Source organism: Triturus cristatus, chromosome 10 (assembly GCF_964204655.1).
Source record: "Triturus cristatus chromosome 10, aTriCri1.1, whole genome shotgun sequence".
NCBI classification, from domain to species: Eukaryota; Metazoa; Chordata; class Amphibia; order Caudata; family Salamandridae; genus Triturus; species Triturus cristatus.
The window spans coordinates 287897661-287924281 of record NC_140593.1 but is presented as its reverse complement, the minus strand read 5'-3'; the positions used below and the strand labels follow the sequence as shown (position 1 = coordinate 287924281).

Below are 26621 nucleotides of genomic sequence, written 5' to 3'. Positions count from 1 at the left end.
ATACACCGGGCTGCATATGGAGTAGTGGGAGGAGTTTTCACTAGCACCTAAATAGGCCTGGTCTGCATTCAGAGTAGGGGGAGGAGATTTCTTTCACACCTGAATGGGCCTGGTTTGCCTTGCACAAGGCTGTCTCCACTTCCTACCAGGAAGCAGCACCAGAGAAGACAGAACTGGTTTTGGTTGGACAAAGGGCTTCTCTGCCACCAGAGAACAAAGGAATTTGTGCTATAAACAGTGGGGCCCAGACCCCAAAATTTTAGATTGCCGCTGAACTAAGGAACCTGCCAGGAAGAAGCGCTGCAAAAGCTGTCAGGAGGAACTGCCACTTTGCTGCGTGCTCTGCTGTGATGGCCTGCTGCTTGCTGCTTCTATCTTGGGCAGGTAAAGGACTGGATTGTTCTTTCATCATCGTGCTGTTAGCGATTTCTCCAAGGGCTTGAGGTAGAGCTTACATCCTGTTGGAAGTATCAGGGATAAAAGACTACAGAGAACTCTTTGGGTCTAAGAAGACTGCCAGGAAGAAGTGCTGGAGAGGCTGTGAGGAGGAACTACCACTATGCTGTGTGCTTTGCTGTGTTGGCCTCCAATGGCTTCTTCTGTCTTCGGCAGTGAAAGGACTGGACTGAACTTTCTGCAACTTCTTTGTGTGAGTTTCTCTAAGGGCTTGAGGTAGAGCTTGCCCCTGTTCAATAAGTCTTAGGAACAGCAAAGTATTCAAGTTCATCTGCTACCAGCATTGGGGACTGTGTGTTTTGTGCTGCAACAGAAGAAAAAGCAACCCGTCAACGATGCTGTTGCTGACTCCGTGTCCTGAAGGCACCGCAGAGGGCACCAACATACTTCGCCCCGCAACCCTGGTCTCACCGACGATGCTGCCACCAAGCCGCTTGCACCGTGAACTGTGGGCATCATACTCAGCACCGCCTTGCTTCACGCTGCCACCCTGGTATCACCGACAACGCCTCTCCCCGTTGACATCGACGTCGCTGCTTGCACCATGGATCGAGGGCCCCGCTCAGAAGTTACATGACACACCGCACTCATTCCTCACAGCAGCCTTGCCTACCGAGAATGGTGTCTTCGACTCCAGTTCGTCAGCTGACAACAGTGCTTCCTCAACGAAGACGCCACTACTTGCCATGTGACCTTCAAACACTGCGACAAGCACAGCATCACTTTCCACCTCAGCCCTGGTCTCACCGGCGCCGCTGGACGACTGTCCCTGCAAGGAGTTTGATCTGTAATGCGTGTGACTTTGAGGGGCCCGACGACTCCTGCACCGACCTCCGGAACCGATACATGTGGATGCCGGCTCTTCAGGGCTCAACAAGAGGCTGCCAGTGCCCAGCATTTCTAAAAGGTACAGTTTTGAGGGTCTTTTCAACACCGTAGCTGTCCCGCTATGCTGCGGTCAGCCAGAACTGTTTGGATTAGTTTTTCATGATGCCGTGATAGCCCCGGACAGACCTATCAACTTCAAGGAACTGTATTTTAAGTCTACTTTTGATTTTTGAGAATTCTGAGAACTGCATGGTGGATTTTATCGTTTTTGGTCTTGTTTGCACAGATACAATATTGGTTATTTTTCTAAAATGGTGTGGTGTCCTTTTGTAGTGTTTTCACTGTATTATTGTTGGTTAGTTGCAAATGCTTTACACATTGCCTCAGAGATAAGCCTGACTGCTCGTGCCAAGCTACGAAGGGAGTGTGCAGGGGTTATTTTAGGAGTGTAACTCCCTTACGCTGACTAGGACGAAGGGTCCCTACTTGGACAAAGGTACCTACCTCTGCCAACTAGAGACCCCCATTTCTAACAGTGGTGCTGTTTATCTGATTGAGAGATGAGCACAACAATGGTTGTTTCTTAATTCAATCTACATTAAAAATGATGAATGCCTGTCACTAAGGCGTTCTTATAGCTTTGGGCAGCCCGGAAGAGTCAGAATTGTCGAAATTATAGGAGTGTGATGGTTAGTAGCTGTGTTGCAACTGTAATTGGCAGTGCTGACAGCGAAAATGAGCGGTTCAAGCTGAAATAGCCTCCTGACAAGGGCCCTGGCACTTATTCTTTTTACAAATTAAGCACTGCTTTGCACTGAAATAGAGCACTGTGTAATGGATTTCCATTTTGCGTAACTTCACCTAATTTTGAATAATTTTCCAGAACTTTCACGTGATTGCACAAAAGCAAATGACGTGAGTTTTGCACACCAATGCTTTAAAGTCTAGCAAATGTGTAATCTTTGAAATGCACTGTCTGCATCTTTTCTTAAGATTACTCTCTGTGTGTGTTAAAATTCCTCTACGAATGCTTTCTTTTTGGTGCGATCTGATGGAAAGAGGAAAGCTGCATTATATTCAGAATATTAGCAGCTATGTTGAAACTAAATTATCCAAATCACCAGGTTTTTCAAATGAAATACACCCACTTATCTTTGGCTTATCGCTCGGAAAAGAGAGAAATATATTTTGAACAAGTTACATTACCTTTGAAAGAACATGCACGCTTTACGACTTTCAACATTTATTGAATGAAAAGTTTGGAAGACAGCAGGACATTTTTATGACACAATTAGCGCATGATGCCTTGTATCACTCGGAGCCACAGTTATTCTTTCTTAGCCCTAAAGGGAAACCAGTCATTAAAATGAAACAATAGGAACAGACATATGAAATGTAACTCACATAAAAGGGTATCCCTTCAAGACTACTTCCAGCATTATTTTATTCTAGGACTGGCTTGAAATTTCTCGTTTATGGTTGTTTTTTATAATTGTATAGCTTCCTTTCTGGCATTTTTTGGCTGTTCACCATTTTCAAACAGTAAATCACGCTTTGGCACATAAAGGAAACATTCCACGCCCAACTGCTACATTTTAAATTAGCTGCGTGCATAAGAAGCCTTGACAAGGCCAAAATGGCTACTTGCATTTTTGATTCCTGAGTAAAACATTACAAAAGTCTGCTGTAGTGTAAAAACAAAACAAAAATGAATGATATTTGTTTGAAACGCATCTGTGAGAAAAATTATTTAGGCCCAGATTTACTAAAAAGTAATGTAATGCAGCGCAGAAACTAAGGGCCATATTATCAAGGAATGGCGTTAAAATTATCGCCACTTTAGCGGCAGGAAATTGCCGCTAAAGCGGCGATAAAGGGCTTGATAATATGCCCTTGTGAATTCCCATAGAAGCCCAGGTTCTGGTGTGAACCTGGGCTTCTATGGGAACTCACAAGGGCATATTATCAAGCCCATTATCGCTGCTAAAGCGGCGATAATTTTAACGCTGATCTTGATAATATGGCCCTCAGGTTGCTATGTGGCGTTGCGTGAAAGGGAGAGGGCAGAACATCGCTACATCTACTAAGATGTGGTGCTGTTCTTTTCTCTCCCTGAGCTGTTGAACGTTTGGTTGCCATGTGCCAACGCACACATACTTATGCCTTGGTGCAAGGGTGGGTGTGTATTCTGTAAGTAATAGTTTTTGTACTGGGAAGAGATTCATTCAGTAAAAAAGCTATCCTTTAACACTTTTGCTGCAAAATGCAGCCAACAAAGTAGGAAAAATAAGGAGAACAAAAACATTTCTCCACATTGCACCTGCCTCAAAGAGGCATAGGATTGTTGCACAAATCCCTGCCCACGATTGTGTCAAAACTCATGGGTGTTTGAACACCATGCACCTCCTATGAAACACCCTCTTGTTGCAGTGTAACGTAATGCAGCACTATTCACAACTATGGGCCTTATTACGATGTCAGTCGGAGTTGCCTCCAACCAACACCGTCGCTGTCTCGGGACCGCTAACCGCAGTTACAATCCGACCGCACATGGTGCGGTCGCATACTCTCATTTCTCTATGGGAGCTTGTGATGCGGCATAAACTGGCCGTAGCACAAACTCCAATTGAGAAGTTGGAGATTGTGTTCATCCCTGCACCGTGTGGCAGGCACCTTAAGGTGAAGGGATCAACAGGAGAGCACCATAGCTGCCCCCTCGGCCCCAAACGGAGGCTGCAGGGTGAAGGCAGCCACTCACTTACCGTCAGGCTTTCCATGTCGGAAAGCCAGGCATGGAAAGCCTGTGGGAAACCAAGCATCGTCATCCCAACTGCAGAAACGCCGCTCATTGAGATTATGGGCCGTTCTCCGACTAGCCGACGGGCTCCTTCGGAATCCAACCGGAACGACTGGCCAGTTTCAATTCTGACCACCTAGATTGTAATTAGGTGGTCCAAAGTCAAACCGATGATGAGTGTTGGAAAGCCTCCAACCTGAGGACACTCATTGTAAGCGGCCCTTTTATGTTAATTGAGGAAACTTTACAATACATAATCCTGCTTTGTGTTGGATGATAAACCCCAACAAAACACCTTGCGTTAGCGTTACTTTTGTGACTCAACCCTGGTTCAAAACATTAGTATATCTGGGTTGGTAAAATAGTACTTCAGGGTAGTTGCAATGCAAGTACCCTGCAAGAGCAGATGAATACACCAAATAGCCAATAGCATGAAGTGAAGGAGTATTTACTCCTATGGATGGAGAAAAAAGGCCACTCTATGTACATTTTAAAGCATTTATAACAATGGTTTGGAGGAAGCTGCATGATCAAACCAAACCTAAAAACCATATTTTGGTCAAAAGAAATATTAATTTTTATAGTTCCATTGTGCATGACATACATACAATAGCAAGGTTTATTAGATTTGGATTTTCCCTAATCTAGCACAATCCAGTGCAAATAGGAAGAGGAACGTCTTTGGAGCAGAATTTGCCATAGGCACAGCACTGTGCATCAAACGTGTAATCCATTCCCGGTTTAGGTATGTTGTTAGAAATGGGGGTCTTTAGTTGGCAGAGGTAGGTACCTTTGTCCAAACAGGGCCCCTTGCTTCTAGTCAGGGTAAGGGGATACACTTCTAAAATAACACCTGCTCACCCCCTTGTAGCTTGGTATGAGCAGACATGCTTATCTCAGAGGCAGTGTGTAAAGCATTTGTGAACACAACCAGTAATACAGTGATAACACTACAAATGGACACCACACCAGTTTAGAAAAATAAGTAATCTTTATCTAAACCAAAATAAGACCAAACAACAGAAATCCACAATACAGTAATAAAATATGACTTTCAAGTGGTAGAAATAGTTCAGTTCAAAGCAAATTGCAGATGCAACACTTTTCACACAAAGTTCCTTGGATGTGTCATGCACACAAACAAAAAGGGCCGCAAGGAAGGTGATGCATCAGTTCCTTACACTCAGGGAAGGTGATGCTTCAGTTCCTTGCTCCGGGGGAGGTGATACGTAAGTTCCTTACCGGAGAGGAGGTGATGCATCAGTTTCTTATTGTGTGGTGAGGTGATGCTTCGGTTTCTTACTGCGTCCCCCAACGATGCAACAGACCTTGCACCTCAATGCGATGCAACGATCCAGGATGATGCGTGGGTTCTTGCAGCCACACAGCAGAGCTTGCGTTGGAATCGGTGCGGTGATCTTGGACTTCGGAGATCAGTGCACTCAATGTGGCGTGCAGCAATTTCTGGAGCCGCGGGCAGGCGCTGCGACTGTTTCTTCGGTGATGCATCGGTAACAGGTTTGGATGTGTCACGCTTCTTGTTTTTGCATTGCTTTTCCAGTTACCAATAGCCAGAACAACCTCCAGAGGCCCAGAGCATCTATAGGCATCTCTTGGCAGGTCAGAACTCCCAGAAAGGAAGTTCAGGGGAGCAGGGGGGTGAAGTCTTTGTGTCCCTGAGAATTCAGAACAGGAGGCAAGTTCTTCTTCAAGCCCTTGGAGATCTTCCTCAAGCAGGGGACACAAAGTCCTTGTTCCCTTTCCTTAGCAGAAAGTAGCCACTACAGGCCAACCTCAGACATCAAACAGCACAGGGACAGTATTCCTCCACAGTTTCTCCAGCTCTACTCCTTGGCAAAGGTTCCTCTTGATTTCCCAGAAGTGATCTTTGAAGTCTTTTCTCCCCCTGAGACTTCCAACAGGAGGCAAGCTCTACTTCAAGCCCTTGGAGAAAACTCTAACAGCAGGATTATGAAAGCACAGTCCAGTCCTTTCCCTGCCCAAGACAGAAGCAACCACTGCAGGCCAACCCCAACAGCACTCAGCACAGGGTCAGTACTCCTCCTCCAGCTTTCCCGGTTCTTCTTCCTGGCGGGTTCCTTAGTTCAGCAGTAATCTAAAAGTCTGGGCCCCTCTTTTTAAACAGTAAATCTCTTTGTTCTCTCCTAGCCCAGGGCTCTGAGCCCAGGCCAAACCCGTTCTGGGGACACTTTTTAAGTGCACAACAACCTCCTTTATCAGTGTGAGCCCTGGCTCCAGACTCACCACGGGGGGGGAGCCATCATTGTTGAAGGCAGGCAGAGAACCATTCAGTTGCAGGTGCTACTCCTCCCACCACTCCAAATACAGACCAGGCCTATTCAGCCTAGGGCTGACTCATCCAGACTCTCTGGAGTCACTGCACATCCCCAGCCCTGTCACTCCAAAGCCAGACAGTCAATCAACATCCTAGCAGAGGCACACTAGATGGCTAAGCAAGAAAATACCTACTTTCTAAATGTGGTATTTTCAAATACCCTCACTAAAAGATGCATTTTAATGTTTCTGAGTTTTGGCATACTAAACTTTATTTTCCTACCTTGTTCCCAGGGGTAGTTATGTTTATAAGATATTATAAGCAGACTACCCATTCTATCCTATGGGAATAGGTAGCCTTTCAATAGTGAAAACCAAAATTGGCAGTATTTCACTATCAGGACATGCCACACACACCAGGGTATGTCCTACCTTTCACATACACTGCACTCTGCCCACAGGGGTACCTTGGGCCTACCTTAGGGGTGTCTAACATGGAAGAAAAGGGAAGGTTATGAACTGGCAAGTTTGTGCACTTGCCAAGTCCAAATGGCGGTATTAGACTGCACACAGGCACTGCAAAGGCAGGCCTGAGTTACATTTACAGGCTGCTTATGTGGGTGGTACAACCGGTGCTGCAAGTCCACTAGCAGCATTTGATTTACAGGTCCTGGGCACACACAGTGCACTGTACTAGTGACTGACTAGTAAATCAAATAAGCCAATTATGGAAACACCAATCCATAACAACAATTTACAGGGAGAGCATATGCACTTTAGCACTGATCAGCAGTGGTAAAGTGCCCAGAGTCATACTACCAACAAAAAGAGGTCCGAAACAGCAGGCCACAAAGCAAAAACTCTGGGGATAAACCTGCTGTAAAAGCCAAACATATGTTATATAAACCCCAAATGAGTCCAATGAATCCTTTTTAAAGCAAGCAGGTCATCTATGACTGTACTGATGTCATAGTTTAGGTTGCCCAGTGTCCAATTTGTTCATGCAGGCCATATCTGGAAGGTCTACTTTTTAGTGTGTCTTGAAATACAATAATAAATTGTTTTCAAGTGGATTCCTCCCATCAAAACTGTTGACGTGTGTCAGACCCTGTATTTCAAGGCACATTCAATAAATGTTTGTAAGAGGTGTTGAAACCTCATGTGCAGAGAGGATCACCTCACAGTGTATTGCCTAGATTAAGTGTGCGAACACTGATTCATTGCCAAAATAAGTGGGTATAGGCAACAAAAATTTGGTTTATGTTCTTGTCTATATATGTTTGTTATGTAGATGTCTATATATATATATATATGTATTTTTATGTTTGTTTATTTACACAAAAGAACGGAAATAATTAAAGATTTTTCAAAGAAAGTTATTGTTGTATGTGTATTTTTTAAATTGGTCCATTAGCAACAGAAATGAGACAGTGTACCATTTATAGGGTAATTTGATGTTCTCTATGATGAAGTAAATAAACATTTGTTCCTCTATACCAGTGTTCTCTGCATTATATATACTTATATCCAAGTTGGGCCTTTGAATTGGGGGAGACTTCAAAGGTATGCATTTGAAGTGCACAGAAGTCCTTGATTCCTGCCCTGGCTCCAGACTCACTACGGGGGGGGGGGTATGTAGCCCTTTGTGTGGGGACAGGACATAGCCTATTCAGGTGTAAGTACGTCTGGGTACAGCTCCTTCCTGCCATCCAGCCAGGATGGCCCATCAAGTCGCACTTAAACTCCCATTGTGTGTGGCTGTCTAAGGGGAATAGACAAAGCCCAACTGTCACCCACCCAGACATGTTATCAGAGACTGGCAGCAGGCACCAAAAGTAAGAAAATGCCAACTATCTGAAAGTGGCATTTTCAGAACTGCAATTTGAAATCCGACTATACCATAAGTTTGGATTTTAAATTGTGATTCCAAAGACACCAAACTTGGAAAGTCTACCTCTTCACAATTGGAAATTACTCCTAGACAATGGAATAAGGTAATCCCAATGGTGTCATATGGGAGAGATAGCTCTTGCAGTACACTAACAGAACATGTAAAACTTAAAAGTACATGGCCTGCCTTTTAAACACATTGCACCGTGCCCTCTGGGCTGTCCAGGGCCTACCTTAGTAGTGGTGATTTATATGTATATAAAGGGAAGGTTTGGGCCTGGCAAGAGGTTTATCTTGTCAGGTCGAAATGGCAGTGTAAACTGCACACACTGGCCCTGCAATGGCAGGCCCGAGCCATTGTTATAGGATTACTTAAGTGGGTGGCAGAATAAGTGCTGCTGCCCACCAGTATCATTTAATTTACAGGCACTAGGCACATGTAGTGCACTTTACTAGGAACTTATAAGTACATTAAATATACCAATTGGGAATAAACAGATATTTCCATGTTTTAGCGTGAGAGTTCATGCACTTTAGCACTGATTTGCAGTGGTAAAGTGCTCAGAGACCTAAGGCATGCAAAAACGTGATCAGACAAAATAAAGGAAGAAGACAAAAATGGGGGGAGGGAAGGCCACCCTAAGGCAGTCAGGTCTAACAATGATAATGATAATAATTATAACAATATTAAAAAATAGCAATACATCATAAATAATAAAATCATAATCATTAGACGACTAATACTATCAATGAATACTTTCAGATTGGTATTTAAATATCTCTTTTGACATTTGTAAATGCTATTGATAACATATGTTACTACCATCCAATGTAATTGGACTCTTAATGTCTTAAGAGTAGTTTAATAGTTTTCTTCTGATAGTAATCTTGGTTTCTTTTTCCTTACTGCAGGTGTTTGTATGTGGTGATGACAGCACATCCAAGCAAATGGTAATGGACATTTCCCGCTCTCTTGGGCTATCACCACTTGATCAAGGATCTCTGTTGGCTGCCAAAGAGGTAGAAAACTACCCGCTTCAGCTATTTCCGATGTGGAGGCTGCCGATGTACATAGCTCTGGGATTGACGGTCTTCCTGTTCATCTACTGCGTGGTCACTATTGTGATATTCACCCATGTTAACGATGGGCAAGATGTCTCATTTCGAATAGCAATTTCAATTCCTAACAAGGTCTTCCCCATAGTGTCTCTCATGCTACTTGCCTTAGTTTACCTTCCAGGTATAATTGCTGCAATTCTTCAGTTGTACAGAGGAACAAAATACAGCCAGTTCCCTGAATGGCTGGATCGATGGATGCTGTGCAGAAAGCAGCTTGGACTGGTGGCCTTGGCCTATGCGTTTCTGCATGCAATTTATACCCTGGTAATACCAATCCGCTATTATGTACGCTGGAGGTCAAACAACTTTATTATTTCACAGGTAATATTTTGATTCCTCAAGTAACAATGAATCTTTTGTCTACTTTTTTATGATTTAAAAATGAATTTAAATCTTTTTGGAACATATGTGCACATCTACCATTGTGCTTCCCAGTGACTTCAAAACGTGGGGTGATATCACACTAAAATTGATAGTTAATTCATTTTGCTGATTCTGGAGTAAGGAAACAAATCTCTTCTTCTGTCAGATTTCAGCAGTTTGGTGAGAAAACACAAATTCCATTGAGATATGTATCCGGAGACCCATTCTTCATGCCAAGTAACATATACAGTGCTATGGACAGTAGAAAATGACACTAGAGGAAGGTTTTTTTGATCAATACTACAATCTTGAATTTTTATTTGCCTCTCTTGCTCCTGTGATAACAGATAAAGAGAAAATCATGAGCATAGCATTATAGCTGGCTGGGGGTTGAGGGTTAATGAGTGGGCTTCCTGAGAGGGCTAATGGCAAAGATGATAGGGAAATTGGGAATACGTTGCTGGGGTGTGACAGTGGAACTGACTGAGGCAGTTGGCAAAGACCCATGGTGGTGATGACTGGGAGTCTTCAGTTTAGAATAAATTGTGACTGCCATTAGGTAGCATGAGGCTGAACTAAAGTAGATTCCATGGTAGTGGACAAACTTATTCCATCGACTCAGTGACACATATCATGTCGTACGTGCAATTGAATGATGTATTCTTCAATTTATTTTGCAAATGGTTCAGGAGAAGAATCATCAATCACACATAGACCATGTCCAGGTCCCATTTCAACAGAAATTACATTTACATTCAACCTTGGTAATCTAGCTGAAATTCAGTTTGGCTAAAAAGACACATCTTTCTCATATTTGTGTGAGGGAAAGTTGTGCAACTGTGGGTGCTACAAAATTCTTACCATTCAGCATTCCCACACTTCACTCGATAAAAACATTACCGTACTTGCATGGGCAGGCCCAGTGCTTGTGGCAGGATTCACCCCCCAAACATGACCATCAGACATCGCTTTTCACCCAGCAACACCAACACTTTGTGTACAGTGTGGGTAGGTACATAATTTGGGCCTTAGTGCAGCCGCCACTCAGCGAAATCTGCCATTTCTATCTAATCTAATCTGGCATTTCTGAAAACAAGACACCTGGGGAAAACCAGAGCGGCCTGGCTCGTGTGGATCCCCCACTTTTCTTACAGACATTTCCCTTCAAACATCAAGATTTGGTCAAAATTATGCATTTTGCTCATATTTCAGTGAGAGGAAGTTCCAGAGTCTGTTGTGACCCACACATTTCTGAAAACTAGTCACCTAGGGGAGTTCAGGTCTGTCTCACCTGGGTCCCACAATCCATAAGGCCTTGCCTAGGGCCTGTGACAGTAACGGATCAAACCAGGGACAATGGGCACTCACATTGTCCCCGGTTTGATCCATCCCTTGTCATAGGCACTAGGCCTAGCCACACAAGTGAAGTAGTGTTGTTACTGGCGAATGAATACTGTGAAATGGTGAGTGATAGTATTTTTTTTGATCCCTGCGGATTCCAGAAGTTTTAATCACTGAAAGTTGAGGAGAAAGTATGATTTTAGGCAATGTTTGAGATTTGCAGGGCCTTGTGGGTAGGAAAGCATTTTCGTGGCCACGTAAGGCACATCACCCTAGGCCTGCTTCCTATATCTCAACATTGCATTTTGGGGCCTTTTGAATCATGAGTTCGAGGCCAATCCACACAAGTGGGGTTGCGTTTTTATTGGGAGAAGTGTGGGAATGCTGGGTGGCATGGAATTTGTGAATTCCTGTAGATTCCAGAACATTTTCTTGTGGGAAACGCATGTTACCAAAGTTTGAGGTTTGAAGGGCATTGTGGAATCCACGTGAGACAGGCCCTTCTGAACTCCAGCAGGTGTCTAGTTTTGAAAAATGTCTTGGTTTAGTACATTTCCCTGGATGGCAGCTGAGCACGAGCATCAATAGTACAGCCATTCAGCATGGTAAGAAAGAAGTAATTTGAAAATGTCTCCACTATGCCGGTACACATGTCAAAACTACACCTACACAAATCCAAGTTTCCCCTTGCTTGCCATGGCAAGGGGAGTGCTCCACATTCCAGGTGGACAGAAACACTAGTGGGGCATTTGGGGTCACGAACAGGCCTAAAGTCTGGGCAGCCGTACACACTCCATATTGTTTTTACTAAAACAAAAAAACATCCTTGATGTTTAGTGTGCTATTTTCCCCCAATGAGCTGAATTGTGGTCAACACCCAATCAGCCCCAGGGTGGCAGAAATACTTTTGGGTTTATTCTGTGGTAGGTAAGAAGCCAATGCATGGGCAGGTGGCCCCTCTTCTTTTTAAGACCATTCTTCCCCCAAGGTACAAATTCAGGCAAACACCTCATCTGCTCCCCTAGCAGGGGAAGAAAGACTGTTACCCCTTTTGGGCTAGGGTACGGCCCAATGCCAGAGTACAAGACACCCCACCCATTATTGTGACCCACTGTAAATGTCCTTGTGTCTGCTGGGTTTTTCTACCCCAGGGGGTAAATTAAAGGTTAACCCTCATTCATGCCATATTTCCTATTTACCTCTGGGGGCAGAAATACTCTATTGACCCTTGTGGGGTGGGAGCACATGACTGAATTCCAGGGTGCAATTCCAGGGTACATTGCTACCATTTGTTTGGGCACACTTGGAAATCCCTGGTGACTACTAGGTTTTCTGCACCCTAGGTGGCAAGTTTGGGACAAACCCTCATTTGTCCCCAGGGAATGGCAATACAACTGTGTTGCCCGTTTTGGGGTGGGGGCCTGGCCCTATGCCTGGGTGAGCCACCCCATCCCTTTCTTTGTTTTACAAAAACCCTTTCTGTGGTGTCTAGTTGTCTTATTATCCCTGTGTGGGGAAGATGGGGACCAAAGTCTGACATCTGCCTCCTGGGAGAGGAGGCCCTCCCAAGGGGCTGCTCCCCCTCCAGAAAAAATAAACCTCTAGTAATTAGTGAGCTTTTTACCCCTGTGTTGGGGAAGGTTGAGAGCAAACCCCCAATCTGCCACCTCAGGCAGGCAGAAAGACTGTTTGCTCCTTCTGGGTTTGGGACATATCCCAATGCCAGGACATTCCACCCCCAATCCTATTGTTTATAACCTCTGGTGTTTAGTGGACTTTCAATCCCCTCGGGGGCAGTTTGGGGGTAATGCCCCAATCTGCACCCCCCAAGTGGGTACAGGAAACCTGTCTTGTGCTTGAGTGTAGGTGGGCACTGTCACTTGCCCAAGGGGCTCTTGCCCCCAGATAAAAGAAAACCCTGTTATCTAGTAGTCTTTCTACTCCGGGGAGGGGGGGAGAGGATTGGATGCAAAATGTTATCTGCGCCCCGCCCCCGGGCAGAAAGACTGCAAGCACCTTCTGGGGTGGGGGCATGACTGTGTGTTAGAGTGGGCCACCCCCACCCTTTATGTTTACAAACACTGGCATCTAGTGTGATGTCCACACTCTGGGGAGGCAAACCACCCCAGAGGAGGACTGTTTTCTGCTTGGTTTTGAAGGGAGCACTGGCCCTTGCCCATGGGGCCTCTCCCCAGCAGCTTCCCGAGGAGCCTGGAATGAAAACAAGCATTTACAATTTTGAGTGTTCGAGCTATTGGAGTCGTAAATAACAATGTATTTTACCTACGTGCTTTGGTTTGGAGTACAGTGGATTTATGAACAGAGACGCAGTTGAACCACTGTCTAAAGGAATAAAAGAATGGGGAATTACCACTGGGACCAGAGAAGCATCTGCAGCAGTCTGTAGAGGACTTAGAAAGAGGAATTACCACTGTATATTTTAAGATAAGGGATTAACTATTAACAAACCTTATTCAGGAACAATATCAACTCAATATTGGGGATGCGCCTGCTCTTGTTCTTTCTACTTTGCTTAGAGTCCAAGGCTACTGTTGGTAGTGTGTGTTCTAACACCATGCTCCTGCGTGTCTGCACAAAACAGTAACTTTAATGCCACTTTTTCCTGGGTTTTGTTGTGGCTGAAGCGCAATATTTTTAGGCGAAATATTGAAAGTGGCTTATGTAATAATTAGTTACGTGTAGAACTGTCCCAGACACTTCCAAAAAGCACTGTTTGTCCACAACAGTGAATGCATGTATGTGTGTATTATAAAAGTGTATGCTACGTAAAAAAGGCACTGGATTCCCAGCAGAAGGGTCCCAGTGGAGAATTCTGTGGCAGAGGGAATAACACAATAAGGCAGCAAGGTAGGAGAAAACTGTTTCTGCGTATAAGGAATGCAAGGCATTCATGAGCTTTCTAATGTCACGTGCCTCATCAATGGCATCAAAGGCTGTGGCTTAACGGCAGTCGACTTTGAAGCTGGTGAACTAGATTAGAGTCTGGCGGAGATGCTCAAACATCCTGTGATTCTGGGCAAATCTCTCTGTGCCTAAAAATGAATGCATGCGCTGTAATGCAACCAATGCTCATGGAAAGCTAGGCAAATTGTTCACTCTCCCTGTGTCTGAAAATGAATGCATCCGTCTGTACTGCAACCAGTGCTCATGGCAAGCTAGGCAAATCGCTCACTCTGCCCGTGCCGAAAAATGAATGCGTCCATCTGTACTGCAACCAGTGCTCACGGCAAGCTAGGCAAATCGCTCATTCTCCCCGTGCCTAAAAATGAATGCGTGCGCTCTAATGCAACCAGTGCTAACAGAAAGCTAGGCAGATTGCTCACTCTCCCCGTGCCTTCAAATTAATTTGTCCATCTCTACTGCAACCAGTGCTGACAGAAAGCTAGAAAAATCGCTCACTCTCCCTATGCCTAAAAATGAATGCATCCGTCTGTACTGCAACCAGTGCTCATGGAAAGCTAGGCAAATCGCTCACTCTCCCTGTGCCTAAAAATGAATGCGGTGCTCATGGAAAGCTAGGCAAATCGCTCACTCTCCCTATGCCTAAAAATGAATGCATCCGTCTGTACTGCAACCAGTGCTCATGGAAAGCTAGGCAAATCGCTCACTCTCCCTGTGCCTAAAAATGAATGCGGTGTTCATGGAAAGCTAGGCAAATCACTCACTCTCCACATGCCTAAAAATGAATGCGTCCATCTGTACTGCACCCAGTGCTCACGAAAAGCTAGGCAAATTGCTCACACACCCCGTGCCTAAAAATGAATGTGTTTGTCTGTACTGCTACCAGTGCTCACAGAAAGCTAGCCAAATCGCTCACTCTCCCCGTGCCTAAAAATGAATGCATCCGACTGTACTGCAACAAGTGGTCACGGAGAGCTAGGCAAATCGCTCACTCTCCCCATGCCTAAAAATGAACGTGTGCGCCGTAATGCAACCAGTGCTCAAGGAAAGCTAGGTAAATCGCTCACTCTCCCCGTGCTGAAAAATAAATGCATCGGTCTGTACTGAAACCAGTGCTCACGGAAACTAGGCAAATCACTCACTCTCCCCATGCATAAAAATTAATGCATCCGTCTGTAATGCACCGCCTATGTAAAGCACTCTGATAACATCGGGTCGGGTTTGAGCTATTTACAACAGGAAAAAAAAAGTATTGAGGACACCTAGTATCCCCCGGTGTCTCTCTCTGTCCACCATGCTACAGAGCGGTATGGACGATGGTGGATCAGTTGCTGCAGGCGAGAAGGGGAGGTGGGCAGGTCTGAGGCCAGCAGCGGCTGTAGAGGTGATCCCATGAGAGGCTCAGCCCAGCAGATTACAAAGACGCAGTCTCCTTAACCCGGCAGCGTGGGCGGGAGGTGCTGCAATAGGCAGGCTGATTTTGTCATTGGGAGAAGAGATAGCACAGAGCTCGTGAAATGAGCAGTGTGCTGAGAAGCGTTTTTTTTAAAATGGTGGTAGTTGAGCCCCTCCCTTCGGAACAAAATAAGGCCTGGCCACCATACTTCAAACAAAAGTGCTTCTGAAGTATTCTCTCATTGTGGGGTGTGCGGCGGGGAGCCCATGCTCGGTCATGTTTATAAATATAACATGTCAAGAGTTTTTTTAACTTGAAAGCGGGTGCCCCGCTTTATATAAAAGACTGAAGTGCTCTGCAATCAGAGGTGTGGAGGCGATGACTGTTCTGGCACTGCTGCTGGCACACACACGCAATAGTGACATGCACAGGAACGTCTCACTACAGAATTCACATGCAGGCAGCAATGTAGGCACATAACCGTGCACACACAATAACACATAACTGACAGGTACCCCATGTCGAGGAGGTGACTTTCGGCCAGTCATGCGTAGGCAGCTGGAGCTGTATCAAAAATAAAAGTTCTAAAAACCAAATGCATCTCCAGCCAGATTTGACATACCTATTTAAATGAGCAGCAGAGTTCCTCGCACTGCCCGAGACCGCGCTCCAGAAAAAACAAGGGGGAATGGGAGGGGGGCTGCAATGGCTCAAGCGCTCGGCAGCACATTATGGAAACATGTCGGCGCGCAGGCTGCCATTAAATAAAAAATAGTTGCAGTGCAATAGATCTCGCTTATTAATGCGAGACGTATGGCATTGCAAACAAGCGATCGCGATTGTCCCGGCAGCTTCGAAAGTGAAAGCGCTCACAGTGCGCTTCAAGAAAACAAAGCACATCGTTGTGCCTGAAGTAGGACAAACTCAATAAAGAAAATAGTGCTTACAATACTAAAATAACATGTACCATGTAAGAACCGAAGTAAAGGGGCCAGTAGCCATGGGAGGATACAAATGACGACATGGCTGTACTAAGGAGGGACTAGCAAGCCTATTAAGGAATCAGACACCAGCATTTACGAAGGACAAAGAAAAAAGCCAATGAAAAATATGGGTGGGGCTTCTCCTCCGTACTCTACCTACAACAGATCGCCTGAGCAGCGCTTGCGCGCTGGCTCAGGCTTGACCTAAAAAGGAATAATTGCTAGTGCAGGTGCAGGATTCCCCCTGAACCCTGTTTGCACTTTGATTTCCTCAACTACTTTCCTCGTTCTGCGCACTTTTCCCCTTTCACATTTTGCAAGAAGAGGGAGATTAGTGTGTTTGCGGATTTTCCTACAAAACAGGGAGATCCCAGTTCACTCAGGTTCCCACCACAAATTGGTGGAATTTCTTCATTTAAAAAGAGGTTTAGAGCTAGTAGTGGTGAAATGAGAATATAACTGGCGAAAACAACAAATATAATATATCTAAACAGGTAGGTTGGCACCCCACCAAGAAGCCGCAGAAATGGTGTGTTGTTTCACAATCAATTGAAGATTCAAGCATTTTGATAAAGTAGGGACACCAATAAAAAGGATAGAGGCTCTGAAAAAGTTATGGTTCAATTTACAGCAAACACTAAGTAAAGTAGCAGCAATGCTAATGTTATGCAAACGCATCGAAGTATAGTTTCCGAGAAACAGCTGAACTTCACGTGGGTGTAAAAGAGTTAGTGGCATTTTGCCTTTTTTCAAAAGCAATAACAAACAACAGGGAACATGCCAACCTTTCACACGAGGCAAGTAATGTAGCGGTAGCAGGTGTGCTGTTCCAAAAGCTAATAGGAAGAGCAAGGACGTAGAGAAAAAAAATGACAGTGCGGCACACAAGAGGCAGGCAGTTCTTTGCAAGAAGGCTTTCTGTTCTGAAAGACCTGGGGGCTCTGGAAAGGCAGGTGGGCGCTTCAGGGAGCCACTGCGGTAGCAGCAAGCTTACAGCTTTAAAAATAAACACAAATAGCACAGTCTTGGAGAAAAGTGTCTAATTGCATTGGAGGCAGGCACCACAGTGGTGGCAATGTTGATTTTTATAAAAACAAATATCTAGTGCATTGACTTTGAGAGAGAGGCAGAACTGAACTTCAGACAGGCACTGAAAAGGCAGTGGCAAACAGCCTTTCAAAAACCGGTACAAGATGCTAAAACATGTCAGGGTTTCACATGAGGAAATCTATTCTTTGGCAGCAACCCTGGCGTTCTAAGGGCCATTATATAGAGAATGGAGACTTTCGCATCGGCCTTGGTTGCATTTGTCACTGAGAGTAAGCTCTTGCTTTCTAAAAGCAAATGCCAACAAGCATTAACAAACCCTGTGTGTGTGTGTGTATATGCGTGTGCGTGTGTGTGTGTGTGTGGGTGAATGTATGTATTAATGTGTGGTGTGGGTGAATGTATGCATAAATGTGAAAACTAATCAATGGATGAATGGTGACTGCCTACGCGATTTGCAGAGATACTGAGGTGCATATTGATCAAAGTTTTGTATCTTCCTTGCAGAATGCAAGGTAACTCAAGGGCGACACCTTGCGTGGCTCTGCGGTGCTCGGCAAATCTGGAACAATGCAAGGTAGTTCAAGGTAGTCGCTGCCTTGCATTACTCTGCCTCAGGGAGGCATTCCACGGGTGGAGGGTGTGTGTGCCATGCATCCACCATGGATTTTGGCGCTTTCCCTGATTTACCATGAGTGGTAGACCTAGCAATGAGTCAAAATGATACAGGAGGCGTAACAAGGAGAAATATCTTTATTTCGCCTTGTTTTTCCTCTCTCTACGTGTGCTGTTTTTTGCAGCACCCGTAGAAAGAGGAAAACGCCTAACAGAAGATATCCGTTCTTGCATAAAATAATCCTGCCTGCTAAGCAGGTACTCTTGCACCATAGTGCAAGGGTGCCTGTGTTGGAGTTAGGCAGCCATCAATGCATCAGCGCAAGGAGAGAGCAGGAATGTGCCATTTCTTGATAGATATGGCACATTCCCTCCCTCTCCCTTTCACACAGCAATTGGTCCTGCAGTGTTACGTAGTCTGAAAAAATTATAAATCTTCCCGAGTTCTTGGTTAGATGAGTAAATGCATGGATGAATGAATGAATGAGTGATTGAGTGTTGAATAGATGACACAACAAAAAAAGGTTGAATGGCGTGTACCTTTTTCCCATCTACATAGCAATAGCATTAGCTTTGCTTGTAACTAACTAAATCAATCTGCCACCAGCTAGAACTAAGAAGGGGTCCATTTGTGGTAGACATTGCAAGACAGTGTGTTACCATTCGAAAAACAAATAAGCAGAACTTTGATAGATTTTACCTGTATAGAATATATTTTGGCCTTCATTTGAGAGGTCTCCTCAAGAAAACAATTCAGAAACAGATATGGTACACAACAAATAGAGCAGCTACGATTGCTGCTGTAAGCTTTGGTATCTACAAAAAAATCAGCATACTTAGATAAGATTTGACTTTCACAGTCAAACTCCCTATCACATGAATTTAGTATATTTAGGGAATTATTCTGATATAAGTTGTCACAACAAACCATCCACACTTTTGCTGACATGTAAGCTCTGAATGGGAGTGTGTGTGACTCCAAAGCAGCCTCTCACATTTTGCTTTTTCTGACAAGTAGGTGAGGAAACCGTGCTTTCTTATGCCCTTCAGGGCTAGACGGCCGCTGTAGGATAATGCACTTTTTATTATTTAATAAAAAGTTATTCCTGTGTATGGAAACAGACAACCATCTCTTGAAAGATAATATATTCTATATTTTTAGTAGCAGCTATTCTTGAACTATTTTAATTCTATAGATTCTAGAAGCTAGGTTAGATTTGGCAATATTTTTTTTTTTAATAAACATTAATACTGATTTTAATAAGGCGATACAATCACATGGCCATCAAGTGGTCCATAGATTATGGCAACCGCCTTCCAAAAAGTATCCATCAAATACCATGCCAGGCCAAGCTGATAAAGTTTGCCGGAGAGTAATTGAACTAATGACACATCTGTCTGCAACATCCATGTTTCCGTGAAGTCTGGAAGGGGTGTTGTATGGAAGGACTGCATACCTATGGTGCATGATGTGCAGTCTTGACACGTCACTATATTCCTACAGTGGCCCTAAGGTGCTTGAAGCCTCTGCTGATAGCTGCTTGCCAAGGTCGGACTACCACTGAAAGCACAGCATTCACCAATTGATTGTTTTTCTTTAAATTTAGAGCTTGGTGAAGATACCATCCTAGTTAAATACACACCCAGTGCCATACAGTGGCTTCCTGTAATGTATACAGTGGGGATGAGTTGTTCTTGCAAAGTTTCTTCACTCTGGTTCTAATTCTAATAAACTGAAGGTGTGTATGGGGCGAGTTATCATCCTCTTGATAACTTAGCATCACAGAACAATAACCAGTCTGTAAAAAAGCCTTTAAGAAGTAGAACTGAAGCACTTCTTACTCAATTAGATTTCTTTAAGAAAGGTGACTCCGATAGAAAGCACTGCATTATGTGGAAAGCAAAGCAGGTATCCTCAGCTTATGTGTGTGCTTTTGCCTGGAAAATTGGGTGGCTTTCATGTCATCTAGAACACAGGGACGCTGGTGCTGAGAAGCAGGTGAAGAAGTGATCCATTTGTTGAGAACAACATCAGCTCTTTGTATACTCACATGTAGATTGTGACCAGTTGTTATTAACCACTGCATCTTTTGTTTGACATACCAAAGACAGGTCAAGTACCCACAATCACTTTAAATGACATAATGCAAATAGGTTGCTATAACTGGCACATCTAAGAATGCCCCCCATATCGCCTCCATTAGCAAGCCCTGATGGAGTTAAAAAAAATGGTGCAGACGATGTAGCGGAGATTACATGATCTAGATAGAGGAAATTTGAGAGAATGATTTTTTTATGATAGAGACCATACCAGCTTTGGGTAATGGATCTCACCAGGAGGCCACTCAAATTCAGGCTCTGAATTTCTTGTATGGGGCTGGGTATATAAGGAGACAAATCAAGTTATTACCACTTAAACCTGATAGCTGAGAAGTCAACATAGTCACCCAAAGCAGGAATAATGGGGACATTCAGGACATTATTTTTGATGTAAAGACTCATGCTTTTTCAGTTTAAAAAAATCAGCACACTGCCAAGCGAGAGGCCCTCGGCAGTACTCAATATTAAGGGAGTAGAGCTAGCAAATACATTCATAGTAACCCATTAGATTTACACTATAATTTATACAGCGTGGTGGGTACCATGGGGCAGCTATCTGTCCTTGATAGTATGTGCCCTTCAATTGATAGGTTTCATAAGTTATCAGGCTAGAAAGTAAAGAATTCAGGCAGGACACAAAAGTGCATGATCCAATTCCTCACGCTATCCCCAATTCAGGTGGTTTTCCACAGACATTTTGATCCACCTGTTAATAGTGAGAAAATGTGCACAGAAATGCATTTGGTTTTATCACGAGCATTACAGCACCAGTTAAACCTGTAATCAGGGAAACACATACCCAATTTGTAATAGGGACCATAGAGTGAATAGTTGGACGTAGCAGTGGGCTCCAGTTCCTAAGCATCCTGTTCCATTGTGGTTCCTGTGAACATCAATTACCTCGTGATGTTGCTTGCCTGAGGTATAGGATGTACAACATTCACACATATAATGTTTCTATCCAGTCTCCTCTAAACAGCATGCCAGAGCATGGTCCACTGAAATGAAGCACATGTCTTCCCTACAACAAGTAATATGACTACTGAATTTACTCAATATTGACGTGCGCCATTACAGCCAATAGACAACAAATATTAAGGCAGTTGGATTCCAAATTGTCCTGGTTGGTTAGTGAAGATAACTATCTAACTACATAACTAATCATAAATCATACTAACAACCATATATTAGTGCAAGCTGATTAGTCAAATCCTCTCATACGTATTGTGTAGGAATATCAACAAGAGGCAATAAACATATTAGATGAGCAGAGCTTTAGTGCAAACATGAAATTATCTTAGAATTATTGACACCTGGCTGAAGTCATACTAATCCCTGATGTCCACCTTGTTAATTGGTGCACATACCCCAGAGCATCTCGTCATGGATTCAGTGATGATCATTGGTACCCTGTGCTTTAGGTGTGCATTGGTGCTTTTCACCAAGAAGTTTCTCAAATAAACTCATCTGCTTCTTTGAGGGGGGGTCATAGAAGAATTTAGATTCACTGTAGAAGATCTCATATAGATTTGTAGAGACCACTGAGTATTGATTCCCTCTTTGCCTCAAAGATTTCTTGGCATTGTCAAATCACCTCATTATCTTTTCAAATTAGAAATGATAACCAGGATACAATATGAGTTCAGGTTTTTTTTGTATTTGCCCGCTACCTTATTTAGCCACTCATAGGATATAAGAGCCCGATTTAGCGGCATATTTACAAGAAAGTGACGCATCTGTTGAGATGCGTCACTCTCCCTGCACCACTCTGAGAAACTTATGTGGCACCAAGGTTGCGCAGTATTTACAATACGGCGCACCAAAGCGCAAGGATTGACAGATGCATCAGAAATTCTGACACATCTGTTGGGGGAAAAGTCACGCATTCCTGGAGTTGTGTCGCAAGCATGACGCAACTCAAGCAATGCATTTTGAGGCCTATTCCCACTACACTATGTTACTCCTTACGCCTACTTCAAGCAGGCGTGAGGGTTTGACACAGTGATGTCCTAGAAGTTATGCAGTGAAATCTTGCAGATTTCACTGCGTCACTTTTACTAGGCTTTCCTGCGTGGGAACGTCTGCACTGCATACATTATACCTGACGCAGATATAATGTGACGCAGGGCTTTATAACGTGACGCATCTCCCTAGATGTGTCAAGTTGTATATTGGCTGCATTTGTTATGCAGGCGCTGCATCACAAATTGACTCAACGGCGGCATAAAAGTGTCACAAGGGGCTTGTAAATCTGCCCCTTCGAGTTTGGCAGATGGATCGATACGTCTGTCTCATGTAGAGACGGGTAGACAGTAAGTATTTCATTGATAGGGCCTCCATTGGTGGAATACTGTCTCCAATCCCCTGATGGAGTAGGTACCATTGTAGGAAGGCCATTACTAATTAGGGTGAATGGCACAATGCCTTTTTTTTCCTTGGAAAACACTCTCTGTTTACGGGCTGTTTGTTTAACATTTTTTAAAAACAGATTCCAACTTTTGGATGAACAACCGCACACCAGTGTAGAAGTTATCTACATATAAATGGTGGCCTTTGTTAAAAAATCCTCTACCAAGTTCCCAAACAACACCCTGAAATTAGAGACATATCCAGTCCTACTGTCACACAGCATATACAGCTTAATTCCATAGCGTGCCCTCTTACTAGGAATAAATTGCCTAAAAACCAAGCGGCCCTTGAACAACACCAAAGACTCATCCACTGCAATTTCTTTCCCAGGAGCATAGATCTCAGAAAATCGATCAGCAAAGTAATCAAGGACAGGCCTAATCTTAAAAAGATGGTCACACTTAGGGTGATCTCGTGGCAACGCTAAACCATTATCAACAAAATGCATCATCCGAAGCAGAAGCAAATACCTGTCATGACTCATGACTGCCGGAAAAATAGCAGTTGCCATCAAGGGACTAGTAGACCAATATGAAGACATTGATGGCTTCCTTAGCAAGCCCATCAAAAAAGTTAAATCCAAGAACTTCTTCATCTCTTCAAGATTTGTGGGAGTCCACCGGGTAGCTCTAGAGTGTGGCTTAAGACTGGCACTGTTGTCCCTCAAAAACTGTTCGGCATACAAATTAGTCTGCTCAACAATCTCTGCCAAAAACACATCGTCCATAAACAAATGAAAAAAATGTATCGGCAAAAAGTTTTCAGTATTCACTCTACACCCTGGAACACCAGTAAAGTCTGGCAATGCCGGCTGCACCATGCCAGGGGCAACCCAGAGGTCATCACTTTCAAAAGGAAGCCTTGCAGCCCCAGCCTGCAGCCCAGATGCCTCTTGCCGCACTACACCAACGGGAAGCCTTGCAGCCACAGTCTGCAGCCCTGAAGCCTCTTGCTGCACTACACCAACGGGAAGCCTTGCAGCCCCAGGCTGCAGCCCAGATGCCTCTTGCCGCACAATTGGCACATCAGTCTCCGCCTCTAACACAGGCACTTCATCCGCACTAAGAGTATCTTCATCATCCGATGACTCCATATGGAGAGAAAACTCACTGCCAGAATCGTCCCCTGCCTCCTCTGCCTCAGATGCAGAGTCAGTCTCTGAACCATGGTCAGAGGAAGACTCAAAAAGCAAACCAACAACCTGCTGAGCAGTAATCCTGTGGCTAGCCATTATACTTACTAAGATAGAAGACTGCACAAACAAGTCAACAACAACCAACAATGTGCAAACCAAGTAAGTAAAGAAATGTGTACCTTTATCACAAAGATCAATGTACTCAAAAACTATAGAATTCACTTACAAGAGACAGATACACTCACCAGAACCTACTCTGCAGTGACACAGCAAAAACCAAAGATATCCAACTAGAAAGAAGAAAAAAAAACAAATTACTCACAAGACAACAAAATACACATCGAGCACAAATGCAAACAGTTTTTGACACTCAAAAACCAAACATACTGCTATTATTACACCATTTGCAAAAAAAATTCATGCAGAGAAATCAAACTCATTTACATTGTACAAAAAAATGTCACTTACCAAACTACACAAACAGCAGAACCACCAGTAACGAAACCGCAAACAGGAAAGAGCAAAAGCCTTCACCTAGAACAAAAAAGTAAAAAAAAAAACATTACAATTGCAATTCACAAAAAATATAACAATAAACATTATAACATGCTATGTTACTACCCAAATGGTCAATCGGGTTGTGTGCCAGGTGGGGCAGAAAACAGCAGGGAAAAAAAAACAGGCTAATCTGTCCCGGGGCGGGGGGGGGGGGGGGTGGGAGCAAATACATATCATAAAAAAATTTCCCCACTGGAAACGACCCTTGCCCAAGGGGTCACTTCCATTTTTATTTAAACTAATTCCCTGGTGTCTAGTGGGGGTTTCTGCCTCCCCTGGGGGCAGAAAGGGCAAAAAAGGGGCCGATCTGCCCCCGGGGGGGGGGCAGAATTCCCAATACAAAAAAAAATGGCCCCCGGAAGTGACCCTTGCCCAAGGGGTCACTTCCAACATATTTTTCACATTTTCCCTGGTGTCTATTGGGGGTTTCTGCCCCCCCCGGGGGCAGAAAAGCCCAAAAAATGAGGCGATCTGCCCCCAGGGAAGGCAGAGTATCACTAAAATAATAATGTCCTCTCGGGAAGCGACCCTTGCCCAATGGGTCGCTTCCCATTCGAAGCACAAACAAATCCCTGGGTCTAGTGGGCTTTTCTGCCCCCCCTGGGACCAGAAACGGCTAAACAAAAGACTGATCTGCCACCAGAGGGGGCAGAAAAGTCTTAATTGAAATTTGGCCCCCCAGGAAGCGACCCTTGCCCAAGGGGTCGCTTCCTTTGCGCAAAACAAACATCCCTGGTGTCTAGTGGGACATCCCTGCTCCACGATCGCGACGCTGTGCGCGATCGTGAAGCAGGAATGCCCAGCATTGAGACATCAGGGGAGAGGAAATACTCTTTCCTCTCCTCCGATGCCTCAAGGCATCCAAAAATAGCCCCCCCGCCCCACCGGAGGCAAAACACCTACCACCTTCGCTGGACGCGCTGGAAAGAAATGAATTCCAGCACGTCCAGCGCTTCCTGATGACGTCGGCGCGTGCTGTGCGTGCTGACGTCATGGGGAAGCGTGGGGGGTTCGGGGTGGCAGCGGAAACTCTTCCGCTGCCATCCCCCTCTGTGGGGGCAAGATCAATGCCCCAGGGGGGGAGCGCCAGCGCTTCCCCCAGGGGCTGTGCCCATGACGGAGCGGTTCCGTCATAAGCACAGCCCAACCGATGCTCATGACGGAACCGCTCCATCATGAGCATCGAAGGGGTTAATCAATTTTTGGTTTTTTTGCACATTGGATTTGTTCTCATTGTATAGGAAATGTCTTTTCTTGTGCCACTACGTCCTCTGCTTGAAAAAAACCACCATATATTACATGTACAGTACAGCGTTCATCCTCAGCGCAGCTACAATCTCAAGAAAGGCTTGCAGTTTAAATGGACAAAGGGCTCTTTAATGTAATATTGGTGCTCTGCAAATGGTTCCTTCAGCATCATGACCATCATCTTTCTAAAAACATACATGCTAGCTGACATGGGTTATGCTATGGTCTTCGTACTATGTCTATCTTGCCACAACCTCCACAAATTTTGCAAACATACATATAAAGATAATCTTTTTAGAGCTCGTGGCAGGATTATTTCTCAAGCTCTGCTACACGTCTACAACTGCCTCTTCCTCAAATGCCCCTGCTGCTTGCTGCCTTCTCACTCATGCTACACCTTGTATTAATAGGTACTTCAGTGCTCAGTTTCCCTTCTTGTCTGTCATTACATCCGGAAGAACTTTGGGGGATATTATCAAGCACTGAGTTACAATTATCGCCGCTTTAGCGGCAGAAAACTGCCGCTAAAGCGGCGATAATGGGCTTGATAATATGCGCTTGAGAATTCCCATAGAAGAGCATGTTGACACCAGAACATGGGCTTCTATGGGAATTCTCAAGGGCATATTATCAAGCCCATTATCGCCAGTTTTCTGCCGCTAAAGCGGCGATAATTTTAACGCCATGTCTTGATAATATGCCCCTTTGTGTGTAGAATTATAACAAATGCTTGTAAAGTATTTGATGCAGAGCCCAATCCCAAAACTCCATTTAAAGTGTTTGATCTGAGCCAACAAAAATTTCATATTGTTTCTCAATTAAATATTTAGTATTAAATATTATGTAATCAGCCTAAAGTATTGTAGTCCAACTAGAGTGCCCGATAAAAACAAGTACATTTCTAATTATAAAATTAAATATATGCGAGGTTGAAAGCATTGCAAATCATCCTATCTTTTCAAGCGAGACTCCAACTCTGTTGCTTTTTGCTACAATAAATCCTATTGATGAAATGAAAAATATGTTGTCCACAAGTTATATAAAGTCTCTAAGGGACTTCTGGGGGCGAAGGGTATTTATCATCTGTGACATTTTTGCGAATATAAGGTTCAGTATAAT

The 26621-nt window shown here is 44.2% G+C and overlaps 1 protein-coding gene across 1 annotated transcript in view; it reads left to right on the top strand.

Annotated features, from left to right (window-relative positions):
• LOC146789337 (metalloreductase STEAP4-like) overlaps positions 1-26621 on the top strand; it is a 370171-nt gene that overhangs the window by 235117 nt on the left and 108433 nt on the right. The window contains exon 3 of the mRNA XM_085631177.1: positions 9179-9706. Within this exon, the coding sequence (XP_085487303.1) occupies positions 9179-9706 (528 nt within the window). The remainder of the gene's footprint in view (positions 1-9178; positions 9707-26621) is intronic.